Raw genomic sequence first — 13,715 nt, 5'->3', positions numbered from 1 at the left:
GCGTGCAGATGCTTTTGCAAATACCTGCATGGCAAAGTCGTCGGGATCAATACCAACAACACCTCCACCATGTTTTACATCAGTCGACAAGGAGGGGCCCAATCCCGAGCGTTATGTGCAGAAGCAGTCCAGTTGTGGAACTGGTGCATTGCTAACAACACTGAAAGCCTCATGCTTACCGGGTGTCCACAACGTGAAGGTGGACCAACTAAGCAGATGCTTTGAGTCCATGCACGAGTGGCAGATCTGCTCCGACCTGCTCCGACACGTATTTCACAAATGGGGGTTTCCCCAAGTCGATTTGTTTGCCACCCAACACAACAAGAAATGCCCTCAGTACTGCTCCAGAGCAGGCATAGGACGGGGGTCCTTGGGGGACGCCTTCATGATCTCATGGAAGGGCCCTATACTTTATGCGTTCCCTCCCGTGACACTCATCCACAAGGTTCTAGAGAAAGCCAGAAGGGAGACAGCACGCATGATACTCGTAGTCCCAACCTGGGACCGACAGCAATGGTTTCCCCTGCTTCTGCGCATGTCATGCCGCCCACCACTCCCCCTACAGGTGGTGCCGGACCTACTCGCGCAGGCTCAGGGGTCCATAGTGCACCCACATCCTCAGGGCCTCCGCCTACAGGCATGGCTAATCCGTGGCTCAGCGCCTTAGAGAGCACATGTTCGGAGGGAGTGAAACAAGTCTTGGAGTGCAGTCGAAGGACCTCCACCAGAAGGACTTATGAGCAGAAGTGGACGCGATTTACCTCCTGGTGCTCTTCCAAGCAGTTAGCTCCTCTGGACGTCCCTATAACTGTAATTCTAGACTACCTGCTGGAGCTGAAATGAGACGGACTCTCCCTATCCTCGCTAAAGGTCCATCTCACAGCTATGTCAGTGTTTCGACACAAAGAGGAAGGGCCAACCATATTCGCCCATCCTGTCGTCACAAGGTTCCTAAAGGGGTTGGCAAATCTGTACCCCCCCCCCCTCGGAAACTGTTACCGCTGTCATGGAGTCTGGACTTGGTACTCCACACGCTGTCAGGACCGCCTTTTGAACCTTGGCCACGGTACCCCTCCTACTACTTACCATGAAAACAACCTTCCTTCTCGCGATTACGTCAGCCCGCAGGGTGAGCGAACTCGCAGCAATAATGGCAACACTGCTCTGCACAGTATTCTCAAAAGAAGCAGTGACCTTACGATTACACCCAGCCTTTGCTCCGAAAGTTTCCTCAGAGTTCCACATTAACGAACCAATAGTATTACCCTTGTTTTAGCCAAAGCCTCACAGCTCCAGCAAGGAGGCGCAGCTGCACCTACTAGATGTGAGGCAGGCATTGGCCTTTTACATAGACAGAACTAAGTCCTTCCGGAAAACGGACAGACTCCTGGTGTCTATCGCACCCAGGTCAAAAGGGGAAGGCCTATCTTCCCAGAGGATTTCGAATCACATTGTATCCTGCATAAGATTGTGTTACAAGCTCCGTAAGACCCCTCTGCTAGCTCCTCCCAAGGCTCACTCCACCAGAGCGATGGCGGTGTCAACGGCCTTCTTCAAAGGAATCCCATTGAAAGACATCTGCAGAGCGGCGACTTGGTCCTTGTACGACACCTTCGCCAAACCTCATGCCATGCACCGGGTGTTCGAGGAGGATACACGTCTGTCGACAGCAGTCCTCTCAAGGGCAAGCTGCACATAAATCGATTACCCACCTCCTTTACTTGGGGTCACTGCTGTGTAGTCACCTACTGTGGAGCACCCACGGGGACCACTTGAAGAAGAAAGAGAAGTTACTCACTTGTGTAGTAACAATGGTTCTTCGAGATGTGTCCTTGTGGGTGCTCCACTACCCGCCCGTCCTCCCCGCTTCAGATCTCTGTCCGGTGTTTTTCAGAAACATCTGGGGCAGTTGGTCAAGGAACTGGCGGGGACCGGATCGCGCATGTGACCGAGAGCGCGCGAGGGAGCGGTGCGCATCGGTGCATGCGCGACCCAGCGGACACTGCTAGAAGTTTCCGATCTGCGGCGCCGGGGCAAGCCTGACACCTACTGTGGAGCACCCATGGGGACACATCTCGAAGAACTATCATTACTACACAAGTGAGTAACTTCTCTTTCTTCAAGATGTGTTGATTGTCTTACCGTTACCCTTGCTACTCCCCTCTGTTGAAGTTGTTGGCAAGAAGGAATTGGGGGCTTATAGGGTTGGTGGTAGCTGATATGTAGAAGCACGAGAGTGGCCCTCAAAGGGGTGCAAAAGCCAACTGTGGATACCACTGAGGCAAAAGTCTCTGATATATCTTTGCATGTGGATGTACACTCACCTAAAATGGAATGGACATGAGCAGCACATCTCCAAAAACAGTAGTTAACAAAAGGCAGGTAACCTTTTTTTCTTAGTATACAGGAAGCAGGTCTATAAATTCTAAAACTGAGGGCATCAACAAACAGTCACTAGAGAGCAGAAATGTCAAAGTGTATGGTGTAATACTTTCTAAGTAATAGGCTAATTGTAGTACTGTTCATAAGTTCATTCATTCCCAGTCTTAACAGTGTTAATTTTTTTTTCTCAGACAGTTATGACCAGAGTGCATTACAGGCAGTCCAGCTGGAAGATGGAACCACTGCTTACATTCACCATACAGTTCAAATGCCACAGTCAGATACCATCTTAGCTATTCAAGCTGATGGCACAGTAGCAGGCCTTCATACGGGAGATGCTACAATTGATCCAGATACCATCAGTGCTTTGGAGCAGTATGCAGCTAAGGTACATTAGTGTACCTTTTATCTGTATGTAATGTCTTCAATATATAGCATTACAAGACATTTTACAAAAATATCTCATGAACTAAGAAATATGATGAGAATTAATTAGAGAAATTAGGAGGTTGGAAGATGAAAAAGTATGAATTTCTAATAGACAAGACACCACAAATAAAAGATCTAACTTCAAACTGTGTGGAGTTAGATGTAGGGATCATGACGTTAAATGCAGAAGATGTGGAATAATTTAGAAAATCAGATGAATATAGTGGAAGTAAATATATGGAAAGTGATAAGGGTGGTTTTGAATAATTTAAAATATCATTTAGAAATCAGTGGGAGTAATGGAGAGTAGGACCTCTCCGAAATTTGCAAAGCATTGGATGTAGGAGGACTATAGAAAAAAGAATTGCTGTGGCTGAATTAAGAGACAATTAAGTTATGAGTTTGTTGTTGGAAGTGTGAGGGTAAGGATGAATTTTGCTAAAGTTCCAGAGATGATTATGAGGCATCTTTACAGACAAGTGATTTATGGAATGGAAGAGACAGCATGAGTTGAAAGATTATGCAGTTTTTCTATAATTGACGTTAAGTAAGTTCTGCTGGTATGTAATATTAAAATGGTATTTTAACTGTTCTTTGAGTTCTTCTTAGAACGAAATTTATCCCAGACTGAGTTGTGTTTTTAGCACAGCTTAACAAAGGCACTCAGATCTGCCCTGGTCCCCAAGGGTTGTAACATTCTGGTCACATGCCAGGAGCTTTGGGAGTAGTATAAAAATTGTTTTGATAGGTTCTTCTACACTGAAGGAATCCTTTGCCATCTGGTTAAAAGCTGTTTTTACTGACCCCTTTGTGCCTTTGGAACAGCTTTAAAGCAACATTGCAAGGGCATGATTTGGTAGTGTATGTTTAAATTTGCCATCATGTCCATTTTACTAATAGTTTTACAGAACTCTATGCACAAAATGATGCTAGAAATTGTTTGTGTATGAAAAAGATTTAGAACCAAATTCATCCCTGTTTTAGCTTCATTGAAGCAATTCATGACAGAGCCAGCTCTTGAAGTCAATATAATTCAATCAGGGATACATTTGGTTCTTGCTGTTCCTCTTTATTATAATACAACCTTAAGAAGTTTTGCACTTGGGTTATTATACATGGCTTTTGTTATAATTTGGATGATGTTTTTTGAAAGTTAACATACTAGATGGTAGCCATATTTCAAGATGAAGGAGTAATAGAGCTGTGAATTAGAGTGCACTGTGCACCCTCAGAAGCTGAGTCCTTTCTCTTTTGCATTATTCACTGAAGAAAAGCTACTGGTAAATAAAATTATTTTTTCTTTTATATTGTTTTCAGGTGTCTATTGATGGAAATGAAAGTGTTAGTAGCTCAGGAATGATAGGTGAAAATGAACAAGAGAAAAAAATGCAGGTATGTAACATTGCACAATATAATTGGATCAACTGTATTTTTATTTTCTGTCTCTTCTATGCCCATAAGTCTTCAAAGTGGAAATTTCTCTTCCTCATAAGAGCTGGAAGCACACCCAATATTTATCTCTCAGCCAGGTCCTTGGGCTGCTCATCAGGAGTTCTTTGACCCTATATCTGTACAGATGGCAGGCTCCAGTTCTATCAGAAGAATTACTCACAGGATTTTAAAAAAATTACTTTTAACTATCATCACCAGGCACAGTCTGCCAGTGTTTACATTTTAGGGGGACAGTGCTCTCTAATTTTGCCCATGGCAGACCACCTGAGACTGTGTCATGGGATCACAGCCTACCTTTGGGCAGCAAACCACAATTTGGAAACTCCTGATATAAATTCACTCCTTGCACTTTGCAGGCCATTAAATCTCACCCACCTTCTCCTGTAATAGACCTATAACCTCTGGCTAAGTTACTGAAATCCTAAAATCTTGTTTTAAAGACTTGATGTTATACGGAGTCCACCATTTACATTTAAATTTGCAAGTGACTTGTGCTTCATGCTGCAAATGAAGTCAGCTCCCCCCACCTCTGCCCTGACTTGGCCATTCTGACCTGGAGGGAAATGCCTACCTGACCCTGAATATGATGGTCAGTTGGACTCTAATCATGTGGGCAGACATCTGGGAAAGAATTCTCTGTAGAGACTCAGAATCTTTGCCATCAAGTGTTTTATGACTAGCTGCTGGAGATATTTGCTTCTAGCAGTTGCAAATTAGCTATGTGCAGTTTCAGGCAGTTTCATCATACTGTACCCTTCATACTCTTATCATGCTCTGTCTTGAAGCCACTTAGGTTTCTTTGCCCTTACTGTTCCCCTTTGAAAGCTGTTCCAGAACTTCACTTCTCTAGTGATTAGAAACCTTCATCTAAATTCAACTCTTAGATTATGACCAGAGTCCTGAGATTCAGAAATTTGTGTTTGTTACCCCCACACTCCTTTTTAGTAAGCAACGTACACCAAACCTTCTGTTATTTCTTAGGTGAAACAAGCTCACATCTTGAAGTACTGGATTTGCTCTTCTTTCCCTCCTGGAACTCATGAGGGTGAACAGCTAAGACTTGAAAAACATCTGATGGAGAAAGCCCCCTGAGATTTTCAGTCAGCTCTGATTTGGGGAGACTCTCGGTACATCAGCCTCATTCAGTACAGGAGCTCAGGAGTTGAGGCTGAGACTTTCAAGGCTAAGGAAAAGGCTTCTCATGAGAGTTAAAAAAAACTTACAAGCATAGAGACAAACCTTCTTCCAAGGAGGCCCTCAAGAAAAGAGATCCTCTCTGACGCCTTCAAAGTGAGGACAGTCATCACCGGTATCCTCTGTAAGATGAGCACTTGGGTGGCCTCTCTGGAAAGATTTGGGTGCCGCCAAGCTAGCACAGTGCCCACAGCCAACTACAGTGAGCAGCATGTGTTTCTACTGGTGGTGCCCCTCTACACATGCCTGGGGCAACATAAAAAAAATTTATTTCACCCATGGATGGAAAAAGCAAGTGGGAACTCTGGTCCTCAGCAAGAGAATATGACAAGAAGTGGTTGTGGTACTTGTTCCATTGTGCAAACCAAAACAGATAGGCCCACTGCAACATCATGACAATCTTTCATTGTGACCAGGAAGGCACTGGATCTGTTAGCTCCAGTAGCTGACTTACTCCCTACTTTAGTGCAGAGCTTTAATTGTGGTGGTACATACTGGTACTGAGTACCAGCTCCTCTGCAACAATGCCGCCCACACACAGGGATCCTGCAGCTGGGGGTGCCAGCGGGAGCCAGCTGGGGGCCAGAGCCCCTGCTGGACCCGCAGCGGTGCAGGGCCAAGGTCTGCAGCCCCTGTATGCCTCACAGCAGTGTGAGGCCAGAGCCAGAACCAAAGTCCCCACTACAGGGCTGGAACCAGAGCCCCCATTGCCTTGGGAACCAGTAGGGAGGGGGTGGGGGTGGAAACCAGCTAAGTACTGGCTCCTTTTTTTTTTTTTTTTTTTTTTTTTTTTTTAAACAAAAGCACTGCTTTAGGGTAATCCGATACTTTTCTTTCTGAAGGATATTTTTGCTCTCTCTCATCCTCTTTGTAACCTTCTATTGGTCTTTGTTCAGAGATCCAGTTCTTCAGAAGAGAAAGCTATTCAGAGGACTCAGATCCATGTTTCTCTCCCACATGTGTGTTTGGGTGCTCAGTCATTCATACTATTGGTTTTGACTGGTACTTTGGTATCCAATTTTTTCATCTGATGAGTCAGAGGTTTCAGAAGACCCCCTATGTTACCATACAGAAATAGGTGCAGACAGAAGACCCCAGAGATCAGAAGCCAACTCAATACAGTTTTTCGAGGAAAAGGTGGTACTCAGTGTTGTGGAGTTCTCTTCAGCCATTTGATCCCATGTGTTGACATTACTTGGTCTTCGGAATCCCTGCTTTAGGAGCCTGGGATCAGTACATGAGTCTTACTGGTCATCTCTTTGCCAACAGGCTGGCTCCATTGGAGCATATGGAACACAAAGTTGATCCAGTTCTGACTGCTCCAGTAGCAATTTCATAGATGAGGCAGTTACTGCATCTTCATGATCAGGAGCTCGTACAAAGAGTGGTATCTGAGCTCTAAATACAACTTAAAGTGGTTCAGGAGCCCCAATATAGATTGCTGAACATCTTCGACCCCTTGTATCTCCGATGGGTGGCCCTCCCAATTAATTAGGCCATCATGGAACCAGCTAGGACAGTGGCACCTTCCAGCTTTTTGCAGTCTCATCCTACAGTCCTGCTGTGCTGTGGCTGCTCCTCCAAGCACCAGTTGGGGCACTCACAGGTCCCTGATGTTCAGGCAGGAAGTTAGCTGCAGGGCAGCAGTCAGGGGCTCCTCGCATCCCACAGTGATCGGCAAGCCCTGTGGCAATTGGCAAGTCACTAGCCCCACGGGAATCAGCAAGCCGTGAGCTCCATAGCAATTAGCGATCCATGCAGTGAGCTGCAAACCCCGCGCAGCAGTTGGTGAGCTGTGAGCCTTGCAGCAGTCAGAGAGCCAGGTGCTGCGAGCCCCATGCCCCGTGCAGTGATCTGCGATCCGCAAGTCCCACGCTGTTCAGTGATCCGCGAACCCTGCACTGCACAGCAAGCTGTGAGCCCCATTCCATGTGGCCATGTGAAAGCAGTGCAAGTGGCTGCCGCTGTTCTCATGGAAGGGTAAACAGGGCAGCAGGAGAGCAGGAGCAGGCACTGATGGTCAGATGAGCTGGAGTTTCTTATTCAGGGGGGCCCCTGACCCCTGCCTGTGCCTCCCCCCAGTTACTCTCAATTAACCGTAATATTTGCATATCCAGCAACGTCCCAGTACCAGGGTTGCCAGATACAAAATAATTTACTGAACCTTCATAAAGAAAGGTCTTTGTTTTGCCTCCAGCTGAACCTAAAAACTGCCCTGTTGGGTCAAACCAAAGGTCAGTCTCGCGCACTATCCTGTATTCTGACAGATGCCAGTGTCAGGTGCCCCTGTGGCAGTAAACAGAACAGGTCATCATCAAGTGATCCATCCCCCTGTTGCTTGTTCCCAGCTTCTGACAAACAGAGGCTAGGAACTACCTAGACTTTTTGTTACCCTAACAGAAAGGTCAAGGTGTAAATTCTTTGAGACTTTCAACAGATCTCTGGTTGAATTATTCTTTACTGTGAAATTAGTTCACTTACTCCCTCAGAGAGGGTGAGGGTCATTCCTCCTGAGAGCAATCAGTCTGTTCTTTATCTCAGAGATACACCTGTAGTGGAGATATGTAGGACAGTTATCTGAAGTTCCTTCCACCCTTTCACAAAACACTATGCTTTGGCCAGTCCTCACTTGAAGATTCAGCTGCAGTACAGCACTTAGCCATCACTTCTGTGACCTTTCATCCCTTTTCTGTTTGACTACTGCTTGCTCATCTCTCATGTGGAATACACATAGGGACCGGTGCTCAAAGAAAAAAAAGTTTCTCCCTACTTGTATTCCATTACCTGCTTTTCTTCCCCTCTGCTGGGGATATTACTGGATTTGGAGTAGGAGAAGGAACTGGAGAGGCCTCAGTCTGCACCGCACCTTATGCCCTCAGCTCAGAGCATGAAGAGAGTAACATTGCATTGTGCGGACCAATGGACACTGTTACTAAAAATGTAGAGTCAGGAGTGTGGTGTGCATGTGTACACAAGTGGAATGCAAATAGGAAGACCCTCCAATTACAAGTATGTAACCTCCTTTCCCCCAGTCTTTCATCATCTTCAGAGTTTTTCTTCTGTAAAGTTCTAGATTCAGAAAAATTCCCTTGTGTTTCTGACTTCGGTTACCTCTCATTTGGAGGATGCAGCCTCAAGGGGTTACACAATTTTACATCTAGCTTTTTAGCCTCCAGTTATCTTACAAAAGGTGAAAGAGTGGTTATTCTTTTTCTTAGGGAGACAAACTTCTCCATCTTTGGACACTCTCTTCAGCCTCCTTGGTAGCATGTCATTCTTCTGCCAAGTGTTTCATACTTATTTCACAGATTTAGGTAAGAGAGCAACAAATTAAGTCCTTGATCCAAATTAATTCTTTAAGGCACAGCATAAACATTATTTTTCTTTTGAAAACAAGACTATATCATTAACTTCATAGTTCTGCTTAAAGCTTAATATTTTTCAAAAGGAAAGGCTTACCTCAGAGGTTCTAAGAATAGTGGGAAAACTTAGGGATGCTTATTGAAACTGGGTGCAGGGAAAAACTAAGGGTACATATACACTTACTGGGAGATTGACCTGGTCAGGGTCGATCTTCCAGGTTTCAATTTCACTTGCCTAGTGGAAACACATGAAATTGAATTATCGGGGTCAACACTCGATCCCTATAGTCATTCTCATGAGGAATAAGGAGGGTCAATGGGAGTTTCTCCCTTTGACCTTCCTCAGTGAGGACAGCTGGTTACGTCAATTCCAGCTGCTCAATTGCTGTACCTGGAATTGCATAGCTAGGATTGACTTTAAGGTGTAGCATAGACCTGGCCTCAGACTCTGACCCATTAAATGTAAGTGGGGATGAACATCTTTGTTTTCATGGGCTTTTTTGTAAAGAAAGAATAAGACATGGAAAGAAGAGTTGTTTCTTGCTACATCAAAGAAGATCTCTGTATTTCCTGCTCATCTAGTTTATGATTTAGATAGGGTGGAGAATTTCCTAATAAGGTGAAATTTTTGGTTGTATAGGAAAAATAATATTTGATTATGTCTTCTAAGTATTCTGCTTATAAGCTTTTTGAACAGACAAACAAGATAAAGATTTAGAACTGTCCCCTTACCAAAGGCATAGGAAGTTCATATCTCATCTGCTACAGTGCTGTCAGAGAGCTGGGACCTCTACCCCCATTGAATGAAAATTGTTTCACAGAAAACAGCCACTCTTTAACTTAGACTATGTCTTACATGAGAAGCCTCTGTCTACGGAAGTCACTGTCAGAAGGGATTTCCTGGCAAAACTTCTACTGACAGATCACATATACACATAAAGGGAGATTGAAAGAGCAATCTGTTCTGTTGACAGAGAGAAGCCAGACTGCCTGGCCCTCTCTGGACAGAATAGCTGACAGGAAGCTCTGCAAACAGGATTGCCTGGTGAACCGGAAGCCCTGTCTGTTGACAAAAAAGCCCCAGAGCATCTACACAGCAGTTTTATCGACAGAACACTGTGGAGAGATGTTATACTGGAACAGGGAGAGGTATAATGCTGCTGGCAGATGTGCCAGGTTTTGTCGACAAACTGTCGACAAAGCACATTTTACACGTAGACTTCCCATGCTTTTTCCTGACAAAAGCCCAGTTTTGCCAGGAAAAGCCTCTCGTGTAGACATAGCCTCAGTGGAGTTAAATCATGCTATCCATCAGTCTAAAATGTACTGTTCAGGACTGCCTGGTTGCTGTGGTCAAGTAGAAGAACTTTTTTATATTCCTCTGACACAACCATAGCATAAGATCTCAAAAACTCTTTATTGTAGTTTGTCAGACTTGGCATGAGAGATCCAGTACCAATGCTCTAGTCTCTCTTGCTTCATCTGTCATAGGTTATCTGTAAACTCTGCTGACCTGTGGGAACAGATGTACAAATGACGGCACGTGTGGGTCCTCTGTTTCAGCAGTCAAGGACAAATTAATATGGTAAAGTTCTGTTTGACCATCAGGAGTAGTGCAAAGTCAGCTGAATGACTTTAGCAAGGTGGCCATAGCAGGTTAGCAGAGTAGCAGTTGTCTATAATAGCAAATGTGCTCAAGAAACACAATGCTCAAAACAATTTATTTTTCACTCTCTGAAGTCCCCTTATTAATTGCATGTTTACTTAGTAAAATTGTGTGAGTGGTCAGCCTGATTGTTTCTTGGTATCAACATTTTCTGATGATATATGGGTGTGGCCTTCAGTGGAAACTGTGTTAAGAAGCATATTGGTTCTTCTCCCCAGCTTCAACATAGTTAGAACAATTTGGCATCTGCTGTAACTTTGCAGTGGTTGGCTGTGGTACCCAAAGGAATGTAAGCCAGCTGAGAAGAGCCAGGATGCAGCATACTTCAACCCAAAATGAGGCTGAATTTTCAGAAAGTGCTAAGTACCTACTTCAAAAATTCAGTGTTTCTAGTCGAGGCACATAAAAAATTACTGGTCACTTGACCGTGATCTAATCTAGATTCAGGTTGGTGTCAGCATGTTTATTAGAGGGATGATACACTGAAATCTTCAGCCAAACGACCAAAGCATGAGAGATAATCATGGGCGTTAGGTGTCCAACGAGGAATGTTGTTCAGCCATTAGATTGGTTATTATCATAAGTTTAGTATTTAAAGAGATTGGATTATTTTTGATGTCTGGTGTGTTCTGTTATTTATAATCTGTGTTGCAAATAGAGAATTTTACTTCATATGTGTAAAGAAAATAGCCCATTGTCATCAGCATTTTGAAGAAGGAAATTTAAACCCAGCTGTGCCTTACAGTGATTCTTTTCTCTAGGATTCGCTGACTTTAGACTTTCAATGGACACTGTCAGAATAAAAAAATTGAAATAATTTTAAGAATATAATATATTTTTTCCAATTAACCTCACTTGTTTACTTTTTGCATTTACAAATTGAACAAGAAAAGCCGACTAAATAGTTATGCTTTTGTTCATAATGGATTCAGATCTAATGTTCTAGTTCTTAGGCACCAGTGTATAGCATTTTTCCTTAATTTTCCATTGGGGGTGCAAATGAAGCCAGGGAATATTTAGATCCAGTGTTTTAATTGAAATAATAATAATTTAAAAAGTAAAACATATCAGTTACTATTTGTGCATGTAAACCCTTTTTGGACAGACATGACCCAATTGGACAGACATGACCTAATATTTTATTTTAAAAAAAGTAAATTGGAAATTGTTTTGATCCTGATTATTAGTTAAAATAAAAGTTCTTCTTTGAGTAGTGTCCCCAGGGGTGCTGAACTCTGGGTGTTGGTGTATCCTCATGCTGGCACTTGGAGATTCTTCTATAACCGTGGTTTCCCATGCGTGCACAGAAGCACCTCCTCATGTTCTCTGATGTGCATGTGGTGATGTGGGCTCCTCACTTCCTTCCCTACCATCCTCAGCTGTAGACGGAGCTTCATCTTCTCTGCAAAAAACAAAATTTTAGCAAGTTAGTTGTTGTAGTTAGCTCTTTAGCCTCTTTCTGTTCACTGTTCCTGTTATAGTTAGTGTAGTGGGTCAGTATGGCCTCCTGCAGACCCGGAGGCCGGGGAAGCTATGCAGAGGCCCTGGTGGGCGGGGCCGGAGTCAGGAGGCCAGAGGCCCGCCCCTCAGAGGGCGGGGCCAAGGGCTAGAAGAGCCAAAGGCGGGACTCAGGAACCATTCAGGGCTGGGCCTCCGGGCAGGGAGGACGTGCCTGCACGAGCTCCCCGGGGCCAAAGGGAGAGGGCCTGCGGCCGCCCGGCCAGGCCAGAGGAGCAGGCCCCCAGAGGCTCTACGCAACCCCGGGTCCGTATGCCCCAAGGAGACTACCCGGACTTCCTGGACCTACCAGGACCTTCCCGCCGGTGGAGACCCCCTGCCGTGGAAGAGGCCCCGGGAGCAGGCTGCCCCAGAGCCCCGGCGGATCCCTACAACACTCAGACCCAGGACCGCCCTGCATCTCCTGTATTGCCACCGCCTGACTACCCTAACGACGTGGTCATGGACGATTGGCCGGAGCCCCCACAGGTGGATGACCCAGGGGAGACCGACCTAGGAGGACCCCCCGACCAGATGGACTGGGACCTGCCGCCAACAGAGGGTGAGGTAGGAAGTGGCCCGGGGAATGTCGCTCACGAACCAATGGCAGTGTGTTGCGGTCTGGATCCCCACTGCCGGGGTTGCATGTGAGCGACCCCCAGGGCCCCGGGCCGGGTCGCAGTGGAGTGGGAGGGCCTGCGACCCCCTACCCCCCTCCCTGACAGGGCCAGCCCCCGCTGAGCCTGTCTGTAGACCCTTGTGTTGCTGCCCCGCCCCAAACTGAGGGCTGGGCTGGTGTTTTCCCTTGTGTTGCTGCCCCGCCCCAAACTGAGGGCTGGGCCGGTGGTTACCCTTGTGTTACTGCCCCGCCCCAAACTGAGGGCTGGGCCGGTGTTTATCCTTGTGAACTGCTGCCCCGCCCTAGACCAAGGGGCTGGGCGTCACGGGACTTGTTACAGTTAGTTTTCCATAAATAAATAAACAAATAAATAAGTTATAGTTAGTTTAGAGCTCGTAGTTTTTTTTGTTGTGTCACCATGATGCTGGGCTCCTCCAGATTCAAACAGTGCATCATGTACAGGTAAGCAATGCCAGCCTCTGATGGCCATGCTTCCTGCATCAAATGTGTGGGTGAAGGATGTCAGACCCAGTCCTGCACCTACTGCTCCAGCCTTACTACATGGGCTAGGAAGGACCGAGCCAACTGACTCAAGACATACTTGTATGAAAAGTTCCTTCAGCCTGCGGCTTTGGAGCAAATGCTTGCAAAAGACCCTGCATGGGCTGCTAAAGGTACAGATGCTCTGCCTCGGGCAGTACACCTCCTTCCAATGCGGATCCATCTTCAGCGTGCTCCTGGCCTCCAGCACCATCTCCATAGGCCGTGCTAGTAAAACAGGTGACCGCGGCTTCCCCAGCACTGTCGCTGGTGGCGCTGCTGAAAAGGCATTATTGGAACCAGTCTGGAAGCCATCAATGCCCTCAGCACTGTCAGCACTGCCAGCTATGGTTGCCTCAGATCCATAGGACAAAAGGTCTTCTGAATCTAAGACCTCATCTTGGACATCAGATGTGGAATGGAAACAGCGTCGATCCAAATTTCCACACCGCTTGCAGCAATCTCTGGCCACAGCATCACATAGCACAAGGGTTGATTCACCACCCCATGCCCATGCAACACGGAAGGCAACGCTAACATGGCACTAAGATGCCATGCCACTGGGACCATTGGC

The 13,715-nt window shown here is 45.9% G+C and overlaps 1 protein-coding gene across 4 annotated transcripts in view; it reads left to right on the top strand.

Moving 5' to 3' along the window:
• ZNF143 (zinc finger protein 143) overlaps positions 1 to 13,715 on the top strand; it is a 133,929-nt gene that overhangs the window by 54,432 nt on the left and 65,782 nt on the right. For all 4 annotated transcript variants that reach the window (XM_074997424.1, XM_074997420.1, XM_074997421.1 and 1 more), the window contains exons 6-7: positions 2,574 to 2,770; positions 4,129 to 4,203. In XM_074997424.1, coding sequence (XP_074853525.1) covers positions 2,574 to 2,770; positions 4,129 to 4,203 — 272 coding nt within the window. The remainder of the gene's footprint in view (positions 1 to 2,573; positions 2,771 to 4,128; positions 4,204 to 13,715) is intronic.

Source organism: Carettochelys insculpta, chromosome 6 (assembly GCF_033958435.1).
Source record: "Carettochelys insculpta isolate YL-2023 chromosome 6, ASM3395843v1, whole genome shotgun sequence".
NCBI classification, from domain to species: domain Eukaryota; kingdom Metazoa; phylum Chordata; order Testudines; family Carettochelyidae; genus Carettochelys; species Carettochelys insculpta.
Note: the sequence above shows the minus strand (reverse complement) of the source record. Positions and strands in the feature narration are given on the sequence as shown.